At 37.1% G+C, this 20,756-nt stretch overlaps 1 protein-coding gene across 1 annotated transcript in view; it reads left to right on the forward strand.

Moving 5' to 3' along the window:
* Tbc1d8b (TBC1 domain family member 8B) overlaps positions 1–20,756 on the forward strand; it is a 75,634-nt gene that overhangs the window by 34,651 nt on the left and 20,227 nt on the right. The window contains exons 8-14 of the mRNA XM_052171148.1: positions 2,316–2,465; positions 3,185–3,335; positions 3,800–4,014; positions 12,496–12,613; positions 14,405–14,690; positions 16,300–16,429; positions 16,939–17,037. Of these exons, the coding sequence (XP_052027108.1) occupies positions 2,316–2,465; positions 3,185–3,335; positions 3,800–4,014; positions 12,496–12,613; positions 14,405–14,690; positions 16,300–16,429; positions 16,939–17,037 (1,149 nt within the window). The remainder of the gene's footprint in view (positions 1–2,315; positions 2,466–3,184; positions 3,336–3,799; positions 4,015–12,495; positions 12,614–14,404; positions 14,691–16,299; positions 16,430–16,938; positions 17,038–20,756) is intronic.

The raw sequence follows: 20,756 nt of genomic DNA on the forward strand, positions 1-20,756 counted from the left end.
TGAATACTAAAATGTTCTCACAAGTGCCCTTAATGGATGTGCCCAGTGAGATTACTTGTAATCACCAAAAAATGTTTAAAAACATCACTGTTCACAAAATGACAATTAAATGTAACTATTCATGCAGTGACATATTATAGGGTAGTAGCAAGAAATGAACTGGTATTATATAACATACATGAACTTTGAAAATGCTATGCCAAATGAAATAAGTCCAACACAATACAACATGTATCATCAGACTTTGTTTATATAAAAGCCAGTTTATGATGATAAATATAGGTGGTTATCTAGAATCTGAGTGGGATAGGGAAGATGATAGGGAATGATCACAAGTGGTAGGGGCTTTCTTTTTTTATTGGATATTTTCTTTATTTACAATTCAAATGTTATCCCCTTTCCCGGTTTCCCCCATTTCCAGAAACCCCCTATCCAATCTTCCCTCCCCCCATGTCTATGAGAGTATTCACCTACCCACCCACTCCTGCCTCCCCACCCTCAATTCCCCTACCCTAGGGCATTGAGCCTTCATAGGACCAAGGACCTCTCCCATAGATGCCTGAAAAGACAGTCCTTTGCTGTGTATGCAGCCAGAGCCATGTGTACTTCTTGGTGGCCTAGTCCTTGGGAGCTTGGGGGGGTGTGTCTGATTGGTTGATATTGTTGTTCTTAGGTAGGGGCTTTCTTTTGGTGGTATAAATAATCTTTTAATTCCAGACTGGCTTTGGGCTTACAGTATATTTCAGGCTGGCCTTGAACTTGCAATCCTACCTACCTCAGCCTCCTGAGTGATAGAGAGTTAGAGGGTTAGAGACATGAGCCATGTTATCCAGCCTGTTGATGTTTGTTTTTAGTTTAGCCATTTTTTAATTCATGTAATAGGTGTTCTACACTGGTATAAATTTGTGCTTCTTTAAACATTCAGTAACTAATGAGGATCATCAAACTGTATGTTAAGACTGTGTTACCTTTGTAAGAACTGCCAGCCCATTTTTGCAAAGTAGCTACCTCACTTATTTTTTTTTTTTTTACCCAAAATGAGTAAGAGTTCTTATTTCACATCCTCACAGTCACTTGGTATTGTCAGCTTTGATTTTAGTAGGTGTGAATTGTTTTTTAAAATGTGTTTAGCTAATGCCGTATGATGCCAGATATTTTTATTCGGTATCACTTCCTATCTTTTGCCTACTTTTTTTTTTTTTGCCTACTACCTATTTGCCTACTATTTATTTTCCTTTCTTGTTCTCTCAGTTCTTCCCATTCAAGTCACAAATAGTTCCTTTAAAATTTATGTGGGCTTCTTATGAGTCCTTGTAAATACTTTCTCCTTCCTATTAAACCAGCATCATATTCACGTCTCTGTCTCCTTGGCCTCCTGTACAAGTTTACTCTTTTCTAATGCTTTACAGAAAGAGTTAACATATTCTTAGAGAAAGGGTCTAGGAAGCACCAACTTGATCTTTATGATATCTTACCAAAAGGTTCTTCAGTTGTACCCTTAGCTTTTACTATTTTACTAATAGTGGCCCTGGCTTTTATCTTTACCTAGAAGCTAGATCTTGTTCTCAGAATTGTCTTGTCATGTATGAAAACTTGAGAGTGAAGCATTTCTAAAGCATGCAAATTATAGCTCATTTATATTTAATAGTTTGTTTCTTAGCTTCCCTTACTGAGAGAGGCAGGTTTGAATCCATGCCTATATAGCCCCCAAAGCTTGTCCTCCAGAGCTTGTGATGTAGCCTGTGGTAGAGTGTTTGCCCTGCAAGGAGGAGATCCTGGGTTTATTCTTCACATGCCAATAAATTAAACAAACAAACTTGTCCTCTTGCCCAAAGGGCCTGGTAGCTCTATGCGCAGTGGAGCAAACAGACATCTCATTAAATCCCCCAAAGAAGGGATTTAAAGAGGGAGAGAATAAATATCAAGGATTCCACTTGCGTCAAGTTAGAAATGGAGAGAAACGTTATATTAGCAGAGAGCCAGGCCAAGATCAGAGTGTGATTCTAATTCTCTTCCTTTTGCTCTGTTATTGGAGGTCACATTGATGACAAACTCAACTTTGACAAAAAAATAAACAATTTTTTAAAATTTTTGATATATCCATAGATTGTGGCTTATGAATAAAAAACATTAAGATATTTTTCTTTTTTGATTTATTCTTTCATACATTATATCTTGACCATAATTTCCCCCCTTCTACTCCAATTCCCAACCCCCTCGCCCCCCTTTCCCCACATACACTTCTCCATTTCAATGCATTTTTTTGGAACTTTTGAACATATATTTGACACTCTCACTCTGACTTTTCTTTTTAGGGTGCTGTTAGTTCTGACTCGACAGGCCCATGTGAGAATTTTGAGGAGCAACCTTTGACATGTCCTAAGGAATGCAGCAAAACTGTGAACACTGAAGCCTTAATGACAGTATTTCACCCTCAAAATCTGGAAAATCTTGATTCTAAAATGGTAAGGAAACAAGGTCATTAAATCTATGGATTAGAGTAGTTGATGAAAAACAGTTTGAAAACACAGAGCAGTGGCTCTTAACCTTCCCAAAGCTGCAGCACTTCAATGCAGTTTTTCATGTTCTGCTGACCCCCAACCATGACATTATTTCCATTGCTACTTCATAACTGTAATTCTGCTACTATTATGAAACATAATGTCAATTTCTATGTTCTGATGGCCTTAGCCGACTCCTGTAAAAGGGTTGTTTGACCTTAAAGGGTTTACGACCTACAAGTTGAGAACCACTGGTCTAAATGGTATCCGAACAGAAAGGTTTACTTTGGAGGTTTGAAGCACATCTTGTTTGGTTCCACAACACTCAGACTATTATCAATGGTGAAGATAAAAGAGGAATGTTGGATATCAAGTTTTCTTAGCGTGAATTTCTAATAGTCTGCACTAACATGGAATTGATTGGGGAAGAGTGATGGTTTGAAGCTTTTACCACCTGGGTGTTATACTTTGGCAACTTTTAAGAGTTTAACTAATAATGATAGTACGTTGGCCTGCCTTTAAGATTTTGTATAGTAATGGTCTAGTGCTTTAGAATATGAATATGATTTTTAATTTTCTCAGTTTTTGCTCTGCATATATTGTTTCATGGTAAATTGAATGAACGAGTTATTTTAAAGAAATAAATTTTTCACTGCTTAGTTGTCTTGCTTTTTCTGTTCCAGTTGAAAGAAAAGATGAAGGAACAATCGTGGAACATCTTGTTTTCAGAATGTGGGCGTGGTGTTAGCATGTTCCGGACAAAAAAGACTCGAGATCTGGTGGTAAGAGGGATTCCAGAGACTTTAAGAGGAGAGCTCTGGATGCTTTTCTCAGGTATTACATTTATTTGATTTCTTCACTGAATAGACAGTAAATATGCCTCTTCTAGGACTTAGGCTCTATGCACAAAGATGACCAGGACTTGAGTTCAGACTACTCAAACAGAGAAAGCTATAGTTACATGTTCTTGCCTAAGTATCTACATATCTACTATCTGACAAGTTGAAGTTATTAGGCAAAAGAATATAGAATTGGGAGTATAGGGTCCATATCTGTAGCATCAAGGAAAAATTAAACGAAAGGACTTCCCGAAAATGTTATTCTTGAAAATAGTGTTAACTTGACATTGTAGGCTCTTGTGCATTGCTTCCCTTTCCTTCAATTTCTTTTTGTGTTCAGATATTATTTAAGCATAGAGCTTAACTTCAAGATAATAAATAAAACTATGATGCCACTATATGCAAATCTTAGCTTTAGTGTATTATTCTATTTGTATGTCAATGCAATTGTCTTTGCAGGTGCTGTTAATGACATGGCAACTAACCCTGGCTATTATGCTGAAGTGGTTGAACAATCCTTAGGGACCTCCACCTTGGCTACTGAAGAAATCGAGCGTGATTTGCGTCGCTCTCTGCCCGAACACCCAGCATTTCAGAGTGATACTGGCATATCTGCTCTAAGGCGGGTGCTGACAGCTTATGCATACAGGAATCCCAAAATAGGATACTGCCAGGTAGAACATCACTGTGACTCCCAAATATTATGTGCATATTTCAAATAATATTATCAACTTCAACTCCAGAATTTGGGGACATATGATAATGAGAACAGAGATAGGGTAAGATTGATAGTGAATATTATTAAAGTAAGGAGGTTGACAGTGGGAGCATTTTAAAGTATTGATGTTTCATCATTTTCTTTTTGAAACCTTTGTTTTTATTCACCTGTATGTGTATATCTCTGGGAGGGTATTTGCCACATGAGTATAGGTAGCCTTGGTGGCTGGAAGGGGGCATTAGATCTCCTGCAGCTGAAGCTACAGACAGCTATAAGCTGCCCAACATGGGTACTGGTAACTGCACTCAAATCTTCTGAGTTCCTAATCACTGAACCATCGTATTTTTTCATTTAACAAGTATATAAGCATACGTCTACATGTATATGGATTATTCTTCTGTAAAAGGCACTGTGTTGCATACTTAAGGCTATATAAAGATACATCACATAATGACCTTGTCATTAAAAATATATAGATCAAGTCTGAGAAGGTGTAGCTCAGTGGGTAAGATGCTTGTAGTGCAAACTTGAGGACCTGAGTTCGAATCTCTAGCACTGATGTTTAAAAAAAAACAAAAACAGTTATGCATTGTGCATCAGTAACCCTAGAGCTAGGGAGAGGTGGGGACTTCTAGAGCTAGAGAGAAGTGGCTTCTGGGGGCCTGCTATCCAGCTAGTCTAACTGAAATGGCAAGCTTCTGGTTTAGTAAAGCAAAAACTTGTCTCAAAAAAAAAGATGAAATGGAATATCAATTGAAGAAGAACCCACAGCATCAACCTTTGGCCCTCACATGGGCCTGCCACAGGAGAGCACATCCGTATTCTGAATATATGCATATGCACACAATAGAGACATAGTTAAATGAATATTTATTGGGAGATTGAAAAACAAGGGAGGCAAAAATATTAGATGAATACAAAGTGTGCAGGATCTGTAATAAATTAGTTTGATCTGGGAGGATCAGAGAAGGCTTCGTGGAAGGGGTAGCACTTGCAGGTCAAGGCAGTTTATTAATTTTGAACATACAGAAATGGAATTTAAAAACCTTCTAAGTGAAAAGGTTGGGATAGTCCCATAAAAATTGCAGTAAGTAAAGAATATGTATAACGTCATATACTGTTTAATAAAACGAAGGATGACTAAAGCAGCAATGTATTTAGAGAAAACACTGGGTAGTTTGGAGTTGATTAGGCGTGTCTTAGTTAGGGTTTTACTGCTGTGAAAAGACATCATGACCAAGGCATCTCTTATCATGACAACATTTAATTGGGGCTGGCTTACAGGTTCAGAGGTTCAGTCCATTATCATCAAGGCGGGAGCATCCAGGCAGGTGTGGTGCAGGAGGAGCTGAGAGTCCTACATCTTCATCCGAAGGCTGCTACCAAACACTGGCTTCCAGGCAGCTAGGATTAGGGTCTTAAAGCACAGGGAGTGTGGGCCAGAAAAGGGGAAATCATTTGAAATGTAAATAAAAAATATATCGAATTAAAAAAAAGTCTGAAAAAAAAGCACACCCCCACAGTGACATGCCTACTTCAACAGGCCACACCTCCCAATAGTTCCACTCCCTGGGCCAAGCATATACCAATCATCACAAGGAGTTTAATTTTTAAATATATTCTTCTCTCATACAATATATCTCTGCTTCAGTTTGCTCTCCACCGCTTCCTCCCTGGTTCTCCCCACACTTCCCCCCTCCCTTAGATCCACTTTTCTGTTTCCTTCCCGAAAAGAGCAGGCCTCCCAAGGATATCAACCACACATGACATAAGAAGTTACAATAAGGCACAGCTGAACAGTGCTGGTACATACCTTTTAATCCCAGCACTTGGGAGGCAGAGGCTACTGGATTTCTGAGTTCGAGGCCAGCCTAGTTTATAGAGTGAGTTCCAGGACAGCTAGGGCTACACAGAGAAACCCTGAAACAGTATTCGGCAAAACCAGAACGGGTAAGTGGGAAGGGGTGGGAGGGAGGACAGGGGAAGAGAAGGGGGCTTACGGGACTATCGGGGAGTGGGGGCCTAGAAAAGGGGAAATCATTTGAAATGTAAATAAATTATATCGAATAAAAAAAATAAACTCTGGAAAAAAAATCCAAAACAAAACAAAACAAAAAAAAACAAAAACCTTTGGGGCTGGAGAAATGTCTCAGCAGTTAAAAACACCAACTGCTCTTCCGAAGGTCCTGAGTTCAAATCCCACAACCACATGGAGACTCACAAACATCCATAATGAGATCTGATGCACTCTTCTGATGGGTCTGAAAACAGCTACAGTATATTTACATATAACAATAAATAAATCTTAAAAAAAAAAAAAAGACTAGGCACAAATGCTCATCTCAAGGCTGGATAAGGCAGCCCAGTAGGAGGAAAGAGGTCCCAAGAGCAGGCCAAAGAGTCACAGATGCCCCCCCCCCACTCCCATCTTCAGGAGCACCAGGCTACACAATCATAACATATATACATAGAACCTAGCATAGCCCTGTATAGATTCCCTGATAGGTTCAGTCTCTGTGAGCCCCTATGAGCCCAGGTTAGTTGATTCTGTGGGTTTTCTTGTATCGTTGACCCCTCTTGCTCCTACAGTCTTTCCTCCCACACTTCTGCAGTATTTCCATAGCTCTACTTAATATTTGGCTGTGATTTGGCTGTGGGTCTCTGCATCTGCTCTCATCAGTTGCTGGATGAGTCCTCTCTGATGACAACAATAATACCCTTCATTAACTCTTTTTTTTTTTTTTTTGGTCAGTCATGTTTAATTCTACCCTAGGTCACTGAGATATCTAGTCTCTGGTTTCTGGCAATTCAGGCAGTGTTCGGCATGGGTCATGATATGGGTCTCAAGTTAGACCACTCATTAGTTGGTCATTCCCACAAGATTCATACCAGCACATATCCCAGTCCCACCACTGTGGTGGTGGTGCACACCTTTAATTCTGGTACTTGGGAAGCAGAGGCAGGGCCTCTAGAAGAGCAGTCGGTGTTCTTAACTGCTGAGTCATCTCTCCAGCCCTGAGTATTTTTAATTAAATAGAAACAACTATTTAGGTCAGTAGACAGTTCTCTTTCCTGAGATTATTAAGGGACTTAGGATATGGGTTCAAAATGTCATCTTAGGGGGAAAAAAAAGCTAAGACTTTGACAGCCATTACATGGATTCTGCAGATCAACTTGGGGAATCATACATGTTGAGAACATTAAGTCTTTCAAACTATGAACATAGGGTGTTTTCCTCTTTATTGAGGACTCTGGTTTCTTTTTCTGAAAAAGATTGTTTGATAGCTTTCAATGTACAAATCTTAAAATTTCTTTGGATGATTTTTAATCTCTAAGTGTTTTAATCCTTTTGAAATTATAGTAAATGGATTTCCTTTTTGCTTTTTTATTTTTGCTAGTGCATTAAACAGCATTATATATATACCTATCTTGATTTCTTTAACTAATTGGCTCTAAGAAATAGTTTGTGGGTTTCTTTCAAGTTTCAATATTGAATCACAAAATCTAAATAATGACATGTTTTTCTCCAATTTTGGTCTGAACACTGTTCTTCCTTTCTCCATGCCTAAATGGATAACCTTCAATATAATGTTAAGTGGAATTGTTAATATTATTATTTTACTGTTATAGATGCCATCTAATTATTATTCAGTTTTGTCTAGTTCTCCTGGGCTTCAGTGATCTTCTCACGCCTGCCTCTTAAGCATCTGGGACTACAAATGTAGCCCAGCACACCTGGATTGATAGCTGTATGAATATTCTAGTCTTATTGTCTTAGAGAGAGACAGTCTTTTGATTAAGTATACAGTTAACTGTGGAGGGTTTTATATGTAGATATGTTGAAGAATTTCCTTTATATTTCTAGTTTTGGGGGATATAGATGTGTGTGTGTGTGTGTGTGTGTGTGTGTGTGTGTGTGTGTGTACATGTTATATATATATATATATATATATATATATATATATATATATATATATATATATATATATGTGTGTGTGTGTGTGTGTGTGTGCATATGTACATTTTATATGTATATATATATATATGAGAGAGAATATTGAAGGTGAGTGCAGTGAAAATATACCTGTAATCTTAATACTTAGGAGCTAAGGCAGGGGGATCTTGAGTTTAAGTCTAGGTTGAGCTATATAGTGGGCTCTGTAATAAAAAGCTAACCAGGGTAAAAGTATTTAATTTTTAGTTTTTTTTGAGATTAATTTTTGATTGCAACATTTCCCGCTACCCTTTCCTCTCTTCAGAACCCTCACATAAACTCCTTCCTACTCTCCTTCAAATGTATGGCCTCTATGTTCACTACTTTTTATTGCTTAGATACATGTATATACATCCATATATTTATAAATATAACCTGTTCAGTCCATATAATGCAGTTCATATGTATGTTCTCAGGGCTGACCATTAGACGTTGGATAAGCACTCAATGTGCTCTTTCCTGGGAAGACTGCCTGCCTCTCCTATTCCCAGTTTCCTTAGATGCCTGTACTTCTTTGTATAAGGTTGAGGCATCTGGAAATTTTGTCAAATGATTTTTTTCTTTGTGTCCATTAAGATTATCATGGGTTTTCTGTTTTAGATAAAATGACATGTTTCATTATTTAGTTTTTATATTTTTTACTATTCTTGGGTTCCCATTATAAATACCAGTTGTTAGTATTTAGTATTTTTGTATGATCTTGAGCTTGGTTTCTTATTAGTTTGAGGATTTTACATTAATATTCATAAAATACATTGATATGTAGTTGTCTTGTAATATCTTTGTCTAATTTTTGTGTCGGGATTTCTAGAACAAGTTGGATTATGTTTCTTCCTCTTAGGTTTTACATGATTTGTGAAGGACTGGTGTTATTTCTTTAAATGTTTAGCAGAATGTGCCAGTAAAACCATCTGTTCTTCATTCTCTTGTAGGAAGCATTTCCATTACTAATTCAGTCTCTTATTGTATCTCAATTCTGAGTTTTCTTTCCTCTATAGCCACTTTTAGTAATTAGTATTTTTAAAGAAAGTTACATATTTTATCCAATATTTAACAAAAAGTTGTTCACCACATTCTGTTTCTGTAATGTTGTTTGTATGTTACTTCTTTTCATATGGTAATAATTGAAGTTCAGCCTTTTGTTTTTATCCTTTTTGTGAAACTACCTAAAGATAGGCAGTTTTAAAGAGTGCTGTCTTAAAAATATTTTGGTGAGCCTAACTTATTTGTTGTAATTCCTTTTTATATTTTTTGAAGATTTATTTATTTATTTATTTATTTACTATATGTAATTAAGTACACTGTGGCTGTCTTCAGACACACCAGAAGAGGGAGTCAGATTGCATTTCGGATGGCTGTGAGCCATCATAAGGTTGCTGGGATTCGAACTCAGGACCTTTGGAAGAGTAGTCATTGCTCTTAACTGCTGATCCATCTCTCCAGCCCCTAATTCCACTTTAAATACATATTTTCTTTAGTCCTTGGAGAAGTTTGTACATTTTAGACACATTTACCATCCCTGTTCCAACTCTTTCCAGACTCATCCTTGTTCCCTTCCCACCCAACTTTATGTTCTTTTTCCGTCCCTTTCTCATCAAGGCCAATTTGTGCTACCTAAACATTCTTGGATGTGTCATTGTCCACTAGCACATGGCATCACATGGCAGACATATCAAGATACACATAGAGAAAACTGATACTTTCTCTCCAGGCAGCTAAGATTTGCCAATAACTCCTCAGCTAGGGATGGAACTTTGTCCCAACTATCTTTTCCATGCTGGGATTTGGTCTGGCTTACACGTGCATATGTCTTATACATGCTGTCAGAACCACTGTGAGTACAAATTCACAGAAGCCCGCAGTATCCAGAAGGTACTGTTTCCTTGTAGTTGTTCACCACACTTGGCCCTTACACTTGTTCTTTCCAGTGTTCTTCTACAGCGACCTCTGATCTTCTAGAACAGGAGTTCCAGTTAAGCCTGAACATTATGTAGCCTCTTATTCTTTGCCCTTTGGCTAGTTGTGGCTCTTTGCCACATTCCCATCATCTACTGCAAACAGTTCTCTGATAAGGGTTAGGAGATACCTTAATGTGTGGGTATAATGATATCACTAGGAGTTGGCTTAATAATGAGTCATTTAGCATTCATTTAGCAAAATAGCAGTAGAAGGTTCTTTCTAGGATCAGTGATCTTTCTAGCTAGAATTTCTTGGCCCGATAATGGTGCCATATATGGGTTTCATTTTGTGAAGTGGGTCGTAAATATAATAAGAAAGTGTTTGGCTATGCCTGTAACATTTGTACACTGTTGCACTAAGAGATGTTTTGCAAGGCCAGCTCTTAATGCTGTTCATAGTTGAATAAGACAATGATGTTGAGTTTTCTTATCTTTTCCTTTTTCCATTTTCTACCACTTTATGCTTGCCCTATGATGAGAGCTTGGCCTTTTTCTTTCTTAGCATACATACAGGCTAAAATATAGTGCAGTAATACAGTGCTTGCCAAGCATGCACAAAGCCATGGCTTTCATACCAAGCACCTCAGAAAAATATACAGAGAGCTATAAATATACGTGGACATAGACTTCTAGATTCTTGGATATGCTAAAGTTTTTCAAAGTCCCCGGATTTTTTCAACTGTTTTTTTTTTTTTTTTGCTAATTTCTTGTTTGCCCAGCTGTTACCCACTGCCTCAAGCAGCCACATGTTCAGTAGATACCTCTGATAATTTTTAACAAACACTTCTGAGGAGAAAAGCTTCTGTGCTACATGAACTTGGTGTCAGGTCAAGTAAAACAACTTTGTAAGTGGCGTCTTCAGAGGAGTATCAGACAGATAGAATAATGACAGTCCTCTTTAAAAGAGCTCCAACTCCTTTTTTTTCTTCCTTCCAGTAAAAACAGAAAGTTAAGTAGGAATGGAAATGGAGAAGAAAGAATAAACCTAAAAAAACCTATTTTGTATCCATTCCTCCGTTGAAGGACACCTAGGTTCTTTCCAGCTTCTGGCTCCTACAAATAGGGCTGCTATGAACATAGTGGAGCATGTGTCCTTATTGCATGCTGAAGAATCCTCTGGGTATATGCCCAGGAGTGGTATAACAGGGTCCTCAGGAAGTGACATGCCCAGTTTTCTGAGGAACCGCCAGACTGATTTCCAGAGTGGTTGCACCATCTTGCAATCCCACAAGCAGTGGAGGAGTGTTCCTCTTTCTCCACATCCTCGCCAACACCTGCTGTCTCCTGAGTTTTTGACCTTAGCCATTCTGACTGGTGTGAGGTGAAATCTCAGCGTTGTTTTGATTTACATTTCCCTAATGATTAATGATGTTGAACATTTCTTAAGGTGTTTCTCTGCTCTCCGAAGTTCTTCATGTGAAAATTTGTTTAGCTCCGTACCCCACTTTTTAATGGGGTTATTTGGTTCTCTGGGTTCTACTTTCTTGAGTTCTTTGTATATATTAGATGTTAGCCCTCTGTCAGATTTAGGGTTGGTGAAGATCCTTTCCCAGTCTGTTGGTTGACGTTTTGTCCTTTACTATTCAGTCATTAGAAACAATAAATTCATGAAATTCTTAGACAAATGGATGGAGCTGAAGAACATCATACTAAGTGAGGTAACCCAGTCTCAAAAGATCAATCATGGTATGCATTCACTGATAAGTGGATATTAGCCTAGAAACTTTGAATACCCAGGACATAATCCACATATTAAATGATGTCCAAAAAGAATGGAGGAGTGGCCCCTGGTTCTGGAAAGACTCAGTGCAAAGTATAGGGGAATTCCAGAACAGGGAAGTGGGAAGGGGTGGATGGAAGAATAGGGGGACGGAAGAGGGCTTATGGGACTTGTAGGGAGTGGGGACCCAGAAAAGGGGAAATCATTTGCAATGTAAATAAAAAATATATCAATAAAAAAACAACCTATTTTGTTAGTAGAAACTCGAGGATTTGAATCAAAATTGCATGTACCAGATAATGAGAATCTACAGTGATGAAAACTGGAAAAACTAAGAAGACAAAGCATTTAACTGGGGTGATGTTCCATTTTGTGCATAGTGAATGGTGATTGATTTCATGTCCAAACGATATTCTCCACTGGATAAAGTTTGTTTTATGCAGTATTGGGATATCATTTACAATTATGTGTTTTGTTTTAAAGGGTCATAATAATTAAGACTGTTAACCCATTTAAATCAGCCTAATTAGATTGTAGCCATGATGCTACTGCTTCATTTCCCTTTAATATTATGATATAAAATATCCAGCTAGCAAATGGTTGCCTAATTGTACACTGCTGTTTTGAACTAGCTGCAAGTCCTTACGATGCCAGTATTTAGTCATTTGTCATTACTGTTGTTGAGAAGTTCTGTACTTGAAGAAAGAAATACAGTTACTACCTGAGAAATATTTATTTTTTTCATTTCTTTCCTATGAAATTTAGGCAATGAACATTTTGACTTCAGTATTGCTCCTATATGCAAAAGAAGAAGAAGCTTTTTGGCTTCTGGTTGCTGTATGTGAACGAATGTTGCCTGATTATTTTAATCGTCGAATCATTGGTAAAAACAAATACAAAAAACATACAACACACACACACATGCATATATCTACACATAGATGCCGACTTAATCTATTTTGACATTTATTTTAATTAGTGGCTCTAGAGGCTGGGAGGGCCAAGAGCATCTGCTCAGCATGTTGTCAGGGTCTTATTGCTTCACAGTAACAGGACATATGGTATCATATGGCCAGTACACTAGAATTAGCTTACTTTTAAAAAATAACAAAACCACTTCCATTATAATGTACTAATCTATGAGTTAACTAATCTATTCATTAATATTCTTGTCACTTCATTAAGGCAGAAGCCTAATCACTTCCCAAAGGTCCTAACTCCAAATACTATTAATATATGAACCGAGGGGTGGTTTAGTTTCACATGATTTTTTTCAACCACAGAAGACAATATATTTAAAACATTTTTTATTAGATATTTTCTTTATTTGCATTTCAAATGTTATCCTCTTTCCTGCTTTCTGGTTCCCCTCCAAAACTCCCTATCCCATCCCTCCTCTCCCTGCTCACCAACCCACCCACTCCTGTTTCCCTACCCTGACATTCCCCTATACTGGGGCATCTAGTCTTCACAGGACCAAGGGCCTCTCCTCCCTTTGATGTCCAACAAGGCCATCCTCTGCTACATATGCATCTGGAGCCATGGGTCCCTCCATGTGAACAAACCAGTACCCCCAGAGCTCCCAGGGACTAAACCACCAACCAAAACAATTTCTAATGTCTATTGTCTATTTGGTACAAGAGTGGATTTGTTTGTGAATTGGGGAACAGGGTATTTGTTGAGACAAGATCTGATTGTATAACTCAGATTATATGACTTCAACTAGCAGTCTTCCTGCCTCAGCCTTCCAAGTGCTGAGATTACAGTAGATGTACCACCATGCCTGGCTTCTCGCCTGTTAAATTACAAGTCTAGTGGAAGTGTTGGTAAATTAGATTGAGAAAGACAGAAAACACAAGCAATATCAAAATGTCACATTGGCAGATGCTTTTGGGAAAAGAGCTTCTGATACTGAAGGTATAGTTGGGGAAATGTTTTATATGTTACTTAAAAAAAAAAATAAGGACGTGGTCCGTAATGAAAGGGAAACTTATTTAAGTTTATAAATACTATATTGTCCAAATAATGATTTGAGACATCTAGAACTACTAAGGATAGTTTCTCAATGAGAAAGAGATTTTAATCAGCTTAGAGTCTCTATATGAGTTTACATATAAAATAATTGAGTTTTTGTTTGTTAATTTGTGATATTATCTTTAGTTATCAAATATATAAAGATTACCTATTTTAACGTCTATAGATAATCTGTGTCCTTTGTACTTTCTTTCATAGGTTTTCAGTATTGTGCCTAGGTTTTGATTATGTTGCCTTTAATATAGCTATGTGTGCATTATTAAATTCTTTAAGGTGGAAGGATATAGCTTAGCCATAGCACATTTGCCTAGTATGCACAAGCCCTGAATTACACCCTACTACCACAAAAGATATTGAATTCTTTGAAGAAGAGTTCACACCAGTGGTTATAGTATATAGTATATGTCTCTGATTGTTAGAAGGACTCAGGAACCCTTCAAACGAATTGCAAGTGAGCTTCTCAAGTAATTTTAGGGTCATGACACTTAACTAGCAGTTGCAGAGATGTACACATTATAGAAAAGTTCCTAATGGGGTCCTGTTTGAAGGAAGTAAGATGAGCTCTGTCCTGAAGCTAATGAAAGCAGAGAGGAACCACAAGGAAAGCCTTCTGAAAGGAATTCACTTTGATGTTTTCCAGGTGCCTTGGTGGATCAGGCAGTGTTTGAAGAACTTATCAGGGATCACCTTCCTCAGCTGACAGAGCACATGACCGACATGACTTTCTTTTCCTCAGTTTCTCTTTCATGGTTCCTCACACTTTTCATTAGTGTGCTCCCCATTGAAAGTGCAGTCAACGTGGTGGACTGTTTCTTCTATGATGGAATAAAAGCCATTTTACAACTGGGATTGGCAATCCTTGATTATAATTTAGACAAACTTCTGACATGTAAAGATGATGCTGAAGCTGTGACGGCACTGAACAGGTACGGTGACCACTGTAGTGTTTAAATCTGGAGGTGGGGCTCCAAAGATGGACTAGCAATTGGCAATGTTGACTGCTATCCCAAATGAGTTCAGTTTCCAACACCCATGTCAAGCTGCTGCCCAGCTCCAGGGGACCTGATAGCCTTCTCTGGCCTCCATAGGCCCCTCAACATATCTGGTATGTAGACACACATACACACTAGTAAAATGTTTAACTCTTTAAATCCAGTGGAGAGCTGAGTGATTTCATTATTCAATCTCCTTGGTTTACCAATAAGAAAACCCAGCTTTAGAAACTTCAAATGACTCACTTCAAGTCTCACATAGCTCGTTGAAAGAAAAAGTCAGGCCCAAAGTTCTCTCCTTTGTTTCTAAATAGAATGCTGTGAAAGTAAATCACTTTGATGTGAACACTTAGGTTCCTTACACATTCGTGCTAATATCATTAATTTAGTAAATCATAACAATAATTCTAGTTTAAGCTCAAATGTGTGTATATAGACAGTAATCTGAGGGGCAGAGAGCTAGGTAGTAACATTAAAGTATCCTGTAGGGAAAATAATCTTGGTTTCCAAGTGGTATCAGTCAGGTAGGTTGAGCTGTATTTTCCTGTTTGGTTTTGTATGAATGTTGTTTTGTATTGAAGCACATGAGGTTTGTGTATATGCATGTATTTTGTATGAGCTAAGTAAATGAAAATCAATTGGCAATTGTTGTCATGCTTCCTTAAACTCCATTCTGTACAGAATAATATAGACACCTTCCTTTGGCATTCAGAACTCTTAAGGCCTCAGTTTTCCTTTTTAAAACTGATTTCCCATTTCATCCCTCTACAGACCTGATATTCATTCCATTCTGAATGGATTTGGAGTATTTGCTGAATACGTGCTGAACCTATTTTGTAGCTGGTCTTTGCTGCGCTGTGGGTTCTTCTTTTTCCCGCCCTTGATCCCCATGGTTTCACCCACTAGCACTAAATAGGAAAGAAACAAGGAGAGAGGGGAGAGAAGAATTAGGAAAATTCCTGAATCTAATTTCTTTCCTTTGTTTCTTCTTTGACCATGGATACTAATGAATCACAACCAACCTCCCTGAATGACCAATAACCACCCACCTCTCGGGGCCCTAGCATTTGTATACCCTCTGAAAAGCTCCCAGAATTGCAAATATTATACAATTGCAGAAATTATCTGCAGCTGGCAAAACCAACTCCCCTGCTAGAGCATGAAGCAAGTCATAGTCAGCTGTTGTGGCCAATCCGAAGCAGCCCACATCTCTACGCCTGGGATTAAAACAGATGCACTTTCTTATAAGATTTCTGTGTTTTTTTTTTTTTTTTTAAGAAACCAGAATTCCAGAATTCTCAAAACTTTTGCTGCACCTGTTCACTTCCTTCATGTTTTTTCTCCCAAAGAAATGTTTGCATGTAATTCCTTCCACTTATTTTCCTTTCTTCCAACCACCTTCATATTCTTCTTCATACTCCTTCCCGAGAGTTCTCAGTTATAAAATTGATCTCTGACTAACTCGGGAGACATTAGCTGTGGTTTTCTCTGCTACTACTGTTTGACTTCCACTAACTCTTCTATTATTGTCACTTTTGGATAGGTTCTTTGACAATGTCATTAATAAGGATAGCCCATTGCCTTCAAATGTTCAGCAGGGTTCAAATATCAATGATGAAAAAAGCAATCATACTAAAGTTGATATTACAGATTTGATTAGAGAGTCCAATGAGGTAAGGATTTTTTTTATACCATAAATATGATGACATAACATATTTAAATATTTATAAATAATTGCATGGCATACTTATATATTAAAAGTAAGATAACAATTCAAACAAAGAAACAACTTAAAATCTAACTTTACTATAAAATTTAGTTCTAGTTTGCATAACTGCCTCTTTCTCAATTTATTTTTCATTAAATGATATTAAATTCCCTTGCTTTCACAAATGGTATTCATCTTTAAATATGTATCAATGCATAAAAAGTTAAAATGATTCTCTTTGCAGGCTAAGAGTTTTAAAAATGTTTTTAGTCAAGACACATAGATAAAATTTTCTTCAGTGACTATTTGTATAAATATACAAGCTGGAATGAAAATGTGCAAAGTCACTGAACAGATCATGAAAATAGCTAGAAATTGAACCAAGACCTCAGAGAATTGAGTCTGATGAAATGCAGTTGTACGAGAAGTGGCTATTTATTATGAATGAGTAGCCACTGAAATCATTTCTTGCAGAAATATGGTAGTATTCGCTACGAAGATATACACAGCATGCGCTGTCGAAATCGGTTGTATGTGATCCAGACCCTGGAGGAAACAACAAAGCAGAATGTGGTAAGGCTCCACTCCCTAGGGGGAAACCCTGGAGTAACTTCTCTTTCACTTTGTTTAAAATTTCATGTGAATAAAATGCAAAAAGCTAGACTTTAGGGCTAAGCTCTTGCCTTAGCTTGACTCATTGTAAGGTTTTAGAGGAGCAGTGTTGTTTGCTTCTGGATGAATGATTCTGTGTACTTCAACATGTTCAAAGTATTGCTTGGCCTTCAGCATTCCTGTGAAGCAGTACTGAATGCTATGATTCATTCACTAACATTCAAAACACATTTATGGCATGCTCCTTCAGTAAGAAAAGCTTGGGCTGGAGAGCTCAGCGGTTAAGGACATGCTCTTCTGGAGGATGCAAGTTTGGTTTCAAAAATCCCTATTGAGCCAGCTACAGTGAATCCAGCACCTTCTTGTGGCCTCCACGGGCATTGCACTCAAATGTACAAACCTACACTTGTACATATATGCACATAATTAAAAATTAAACCTAAAATTAGAGATAACCAGCTGACCCTCATAATAGTCAGTGTTTCTAGTAAAATTATTTCTCTGTAATGCCTAAAGGAAACTTTAAAGGGTGTAAAACAGAAATCCATTCTTAAAATATTTCTATGGTTCCATAGGTGACTGCTGATATTGTTTTCCTCTGGTCAGTGAGATGAATCCTGATCCTGTAGAGAGAAACTTTATTTTGCTGTTTATGTTGATATACACTGTTTAAGTTTTTTATCATTATGTTTTATTGTTTTATAAACTTCCTCACTTAAAAACTAAGTCCTCAGAGATACAATCTAGGAGGATTAACATTAATGAAGATCCTAGGTTTAAGTTTCAATTAAATAATTAAGAAGTGGTACTGTGACATAAGATAGAGAACCTTTGGTTTTGTTTCTAAATATTAACTTAAAATATAGTTACATATATTTATTGCAGATAATTAAATCATTTCAGAAATATTTTTAAAATAAAGTTTTCTTACCCCACAATTTTTAAATCATTTGGAAGTATCCTTACATTTCTTTTTACCATGTAATATGATAAAATATATGCATGTTGATAGGAAGAGAGCATATACATTTAAAAATGAAACCACATATTATATCAGCCACTCAAATATATAATTATCATTGCATATCAGTACAATTAAATCTCACTCATTCTTTTTAGTGCACAAAGTAGTCTACCATGGTATAATTCCTTGAAATTTTCATACATTGTATTTTAATCATATTCATTCTCTTCTACCAACTCCTTCCAGATTCTTCCTCACCTCCCTAGCCACTCAACTTCATATTCTGTCTCTTTTGAATCCATTGAGTTCAGTTTCTGTTGGCTGTGTACTCCTGGGAATGGGGTTTGTCCTGGAGTACAGTCAACAAACACTAGAAAGCTGATACCGCCTCTCCCAGTAGTCATCAAATGCCAATAGCTCCTCAGCTCAGAATAAGATTTTGTGTCTGCCTCCCTCCTACATGCTAGGATTTTTTGTGTGTGTGTGGTTTGAGATTATATGCATATTATCATAATCACTGTGAGTTCATATGCACATCCACCCTCTTCTATCTGGGAAACTGTTTCCAGGAAGTTATCTGAAACCTTTGGCTCTTATAACCTTTCTTTTCCCTCCTCTGCACAGATCTCAGAGCCTTGTGAGGCAAGGTGTGATATAGACATCCAGTTTAGGCCTGAACACTCCAAAGTCTCTTATTCTCTTCCCATTAAGCAGTTGTCCATTTCTATACCGATTGCTGTCTGCTGCAAGAAGCAGCTTCTCTAATGAGGCTTGAGAGATGAACTGATCTATGGGTATAGCGAGAAGTGATTGGGAAGTAATGGGTTCTGTCTTGTGGAGGGCCTTAAATCTAACCAAAATGCAGTTAGCCACTATTGCACCAACCAGCAGGTATTACCAGGCAGGCATTACTGTAGCTTACAGAGTTCACAACTGGATTAGACTACAGACATATTGCACTCCCCAGCACCAGCTAGATTTGTCCATGTTCTGTGACTTCAACAATAGAGTCTTAGTATCAAGTTCTGTAGGATAGACAACCGATTGTTTTAAATAGTTTACTAATTATTAGTGTGTTTATTAGTTTTTCTTGTTTCTTAATTGATTAGTTGTAGCCTTTTGCCATTTTCTATGACATTATCTTATTAATCTTGGTGTATAAGATCTCATTGATTATTAGTAGTATTAATTCTTTAAAAGTTATCTTTGTAACCCTACACTTCTCTCATTTCTGTCATGTTTTTATAATGTCTGTCAGAATATACAAATTACAGATTTACAAATTACAGATTTGTATGTTAGTCAAGTCTTTCCTTTTTCTTGCATAATACCTAGTTTTCATGTAAAATTTGGCCTTTCTCTATCCAAATTATGTCTATTTTAATATTTCATATTTTAATATTTAACATACAGGTTAATATACCTGGAAGATTTTAGTTTTATACATGTTAATATTTTTAACTAAAACCATTCGTTATCTGAAAACTAATTCTCTATTCTTACTGTATTATACTTTTTTTATATTCTGAGCTCTTTTATACATACAGAAAAGCACTTCTATATTTCTGTTGTTGCAATTATGTCATACATTTTTGTATCTTTAGAGTATACTTTGAAATCTGGGGAGACTTTTTTTCTTTCCAATCTCTATTGTAGTTATCTGACTTTTCAAATGTCCTTTAGCAAGCATTTACAGTTCTGATCCTGTCCACTATCTTAGTTAGGGTTTCTGTTGCTGTGATGGAACAACATAACCAAAAGCAAACTGAGGAGGAAAGGGATTATTTTTCTTACATTTCAGTTTCACAGTCTGCCATTCAAGGGAGTCAGGCAGGGACCTGGAAGAGCAAGAAGCTGATACAGTGGCCATACATAGAAGAGTACTTGCTTAGTCCCCATGCCTTGCTCAGGCTGCATTCATCTGAAGCCCAGGACCACCAGCTCAGGGCTGTACCCACCCACAGTACGCTGTATCCTCTCCTATCAATCACTAGTTAAGAAAATGTCCTACAGGCTTGGCTGCCCGCACCCTGATCTTATGGAGACATTTTCTCAACTGGGGCTCCCTCCTCTCAGATGACTTTAGCTTGAGTCAAGTTGACATAAAGCTAGCTAGCACAAAGGCCTTAAATATTTCTTGTTGATTTTGTCCTGAGACATTTTACGCATAACATGAACGAGACTTGTTTCTTTAAATTTTCCAACTATTTATTGGCATAAATGCAAAAGTTCTTGATAAATGCAACTGCCTTGTGTGTTGTTGCAGCTATAGCACCGACTTACTGATTGCACTGATTGTTGGTTGGCTTTTTTTTTTTTTGATATCCCAAATAAAGAGTGTATAATTTCCGGTACCAAGAGTTTTGATCCTTCCTAATATGTGCACTCTTTTTCTTTGTGTGTATATATCTTGAGACCTTGAAGAAATATTGAATAATAGCAGAAGTAGGCCTTTTAGTCTTATCTCTAAATTTAATAGAAATGCCTCTCATATTTTATTACTATTGATTTTTGGAGGATATCCTTTATTAAACTAAGAAAGTCTTATTAAGTTTCTAGGTTGAAAAGTAATAGTAGAGTGTTTGCTAAGCACACACAAAATTCTATCTGGAATTTAGAAAAAAATATTTTTTAAAGAATGAATAGTGAATGTTAACTTTGATAGAATGATGTTCATTTCTTGAGATTGTGTGGCTTTTTACTTTAATATAGTAAA

This window comes from Apodemus sylvaticus, chromosome X (genome assembly GCF_947179515.1).
Source record: "Apodemus sylvaticus chromosome X, mApoSyl1.1, whole genome shotgun sequence".
Lineage (NCBI taxonomy): Eukaryota > Metazoa > Chordata > Mammalia > Rodentia > Muridae > Apodemus > Apodemus sylvaticus.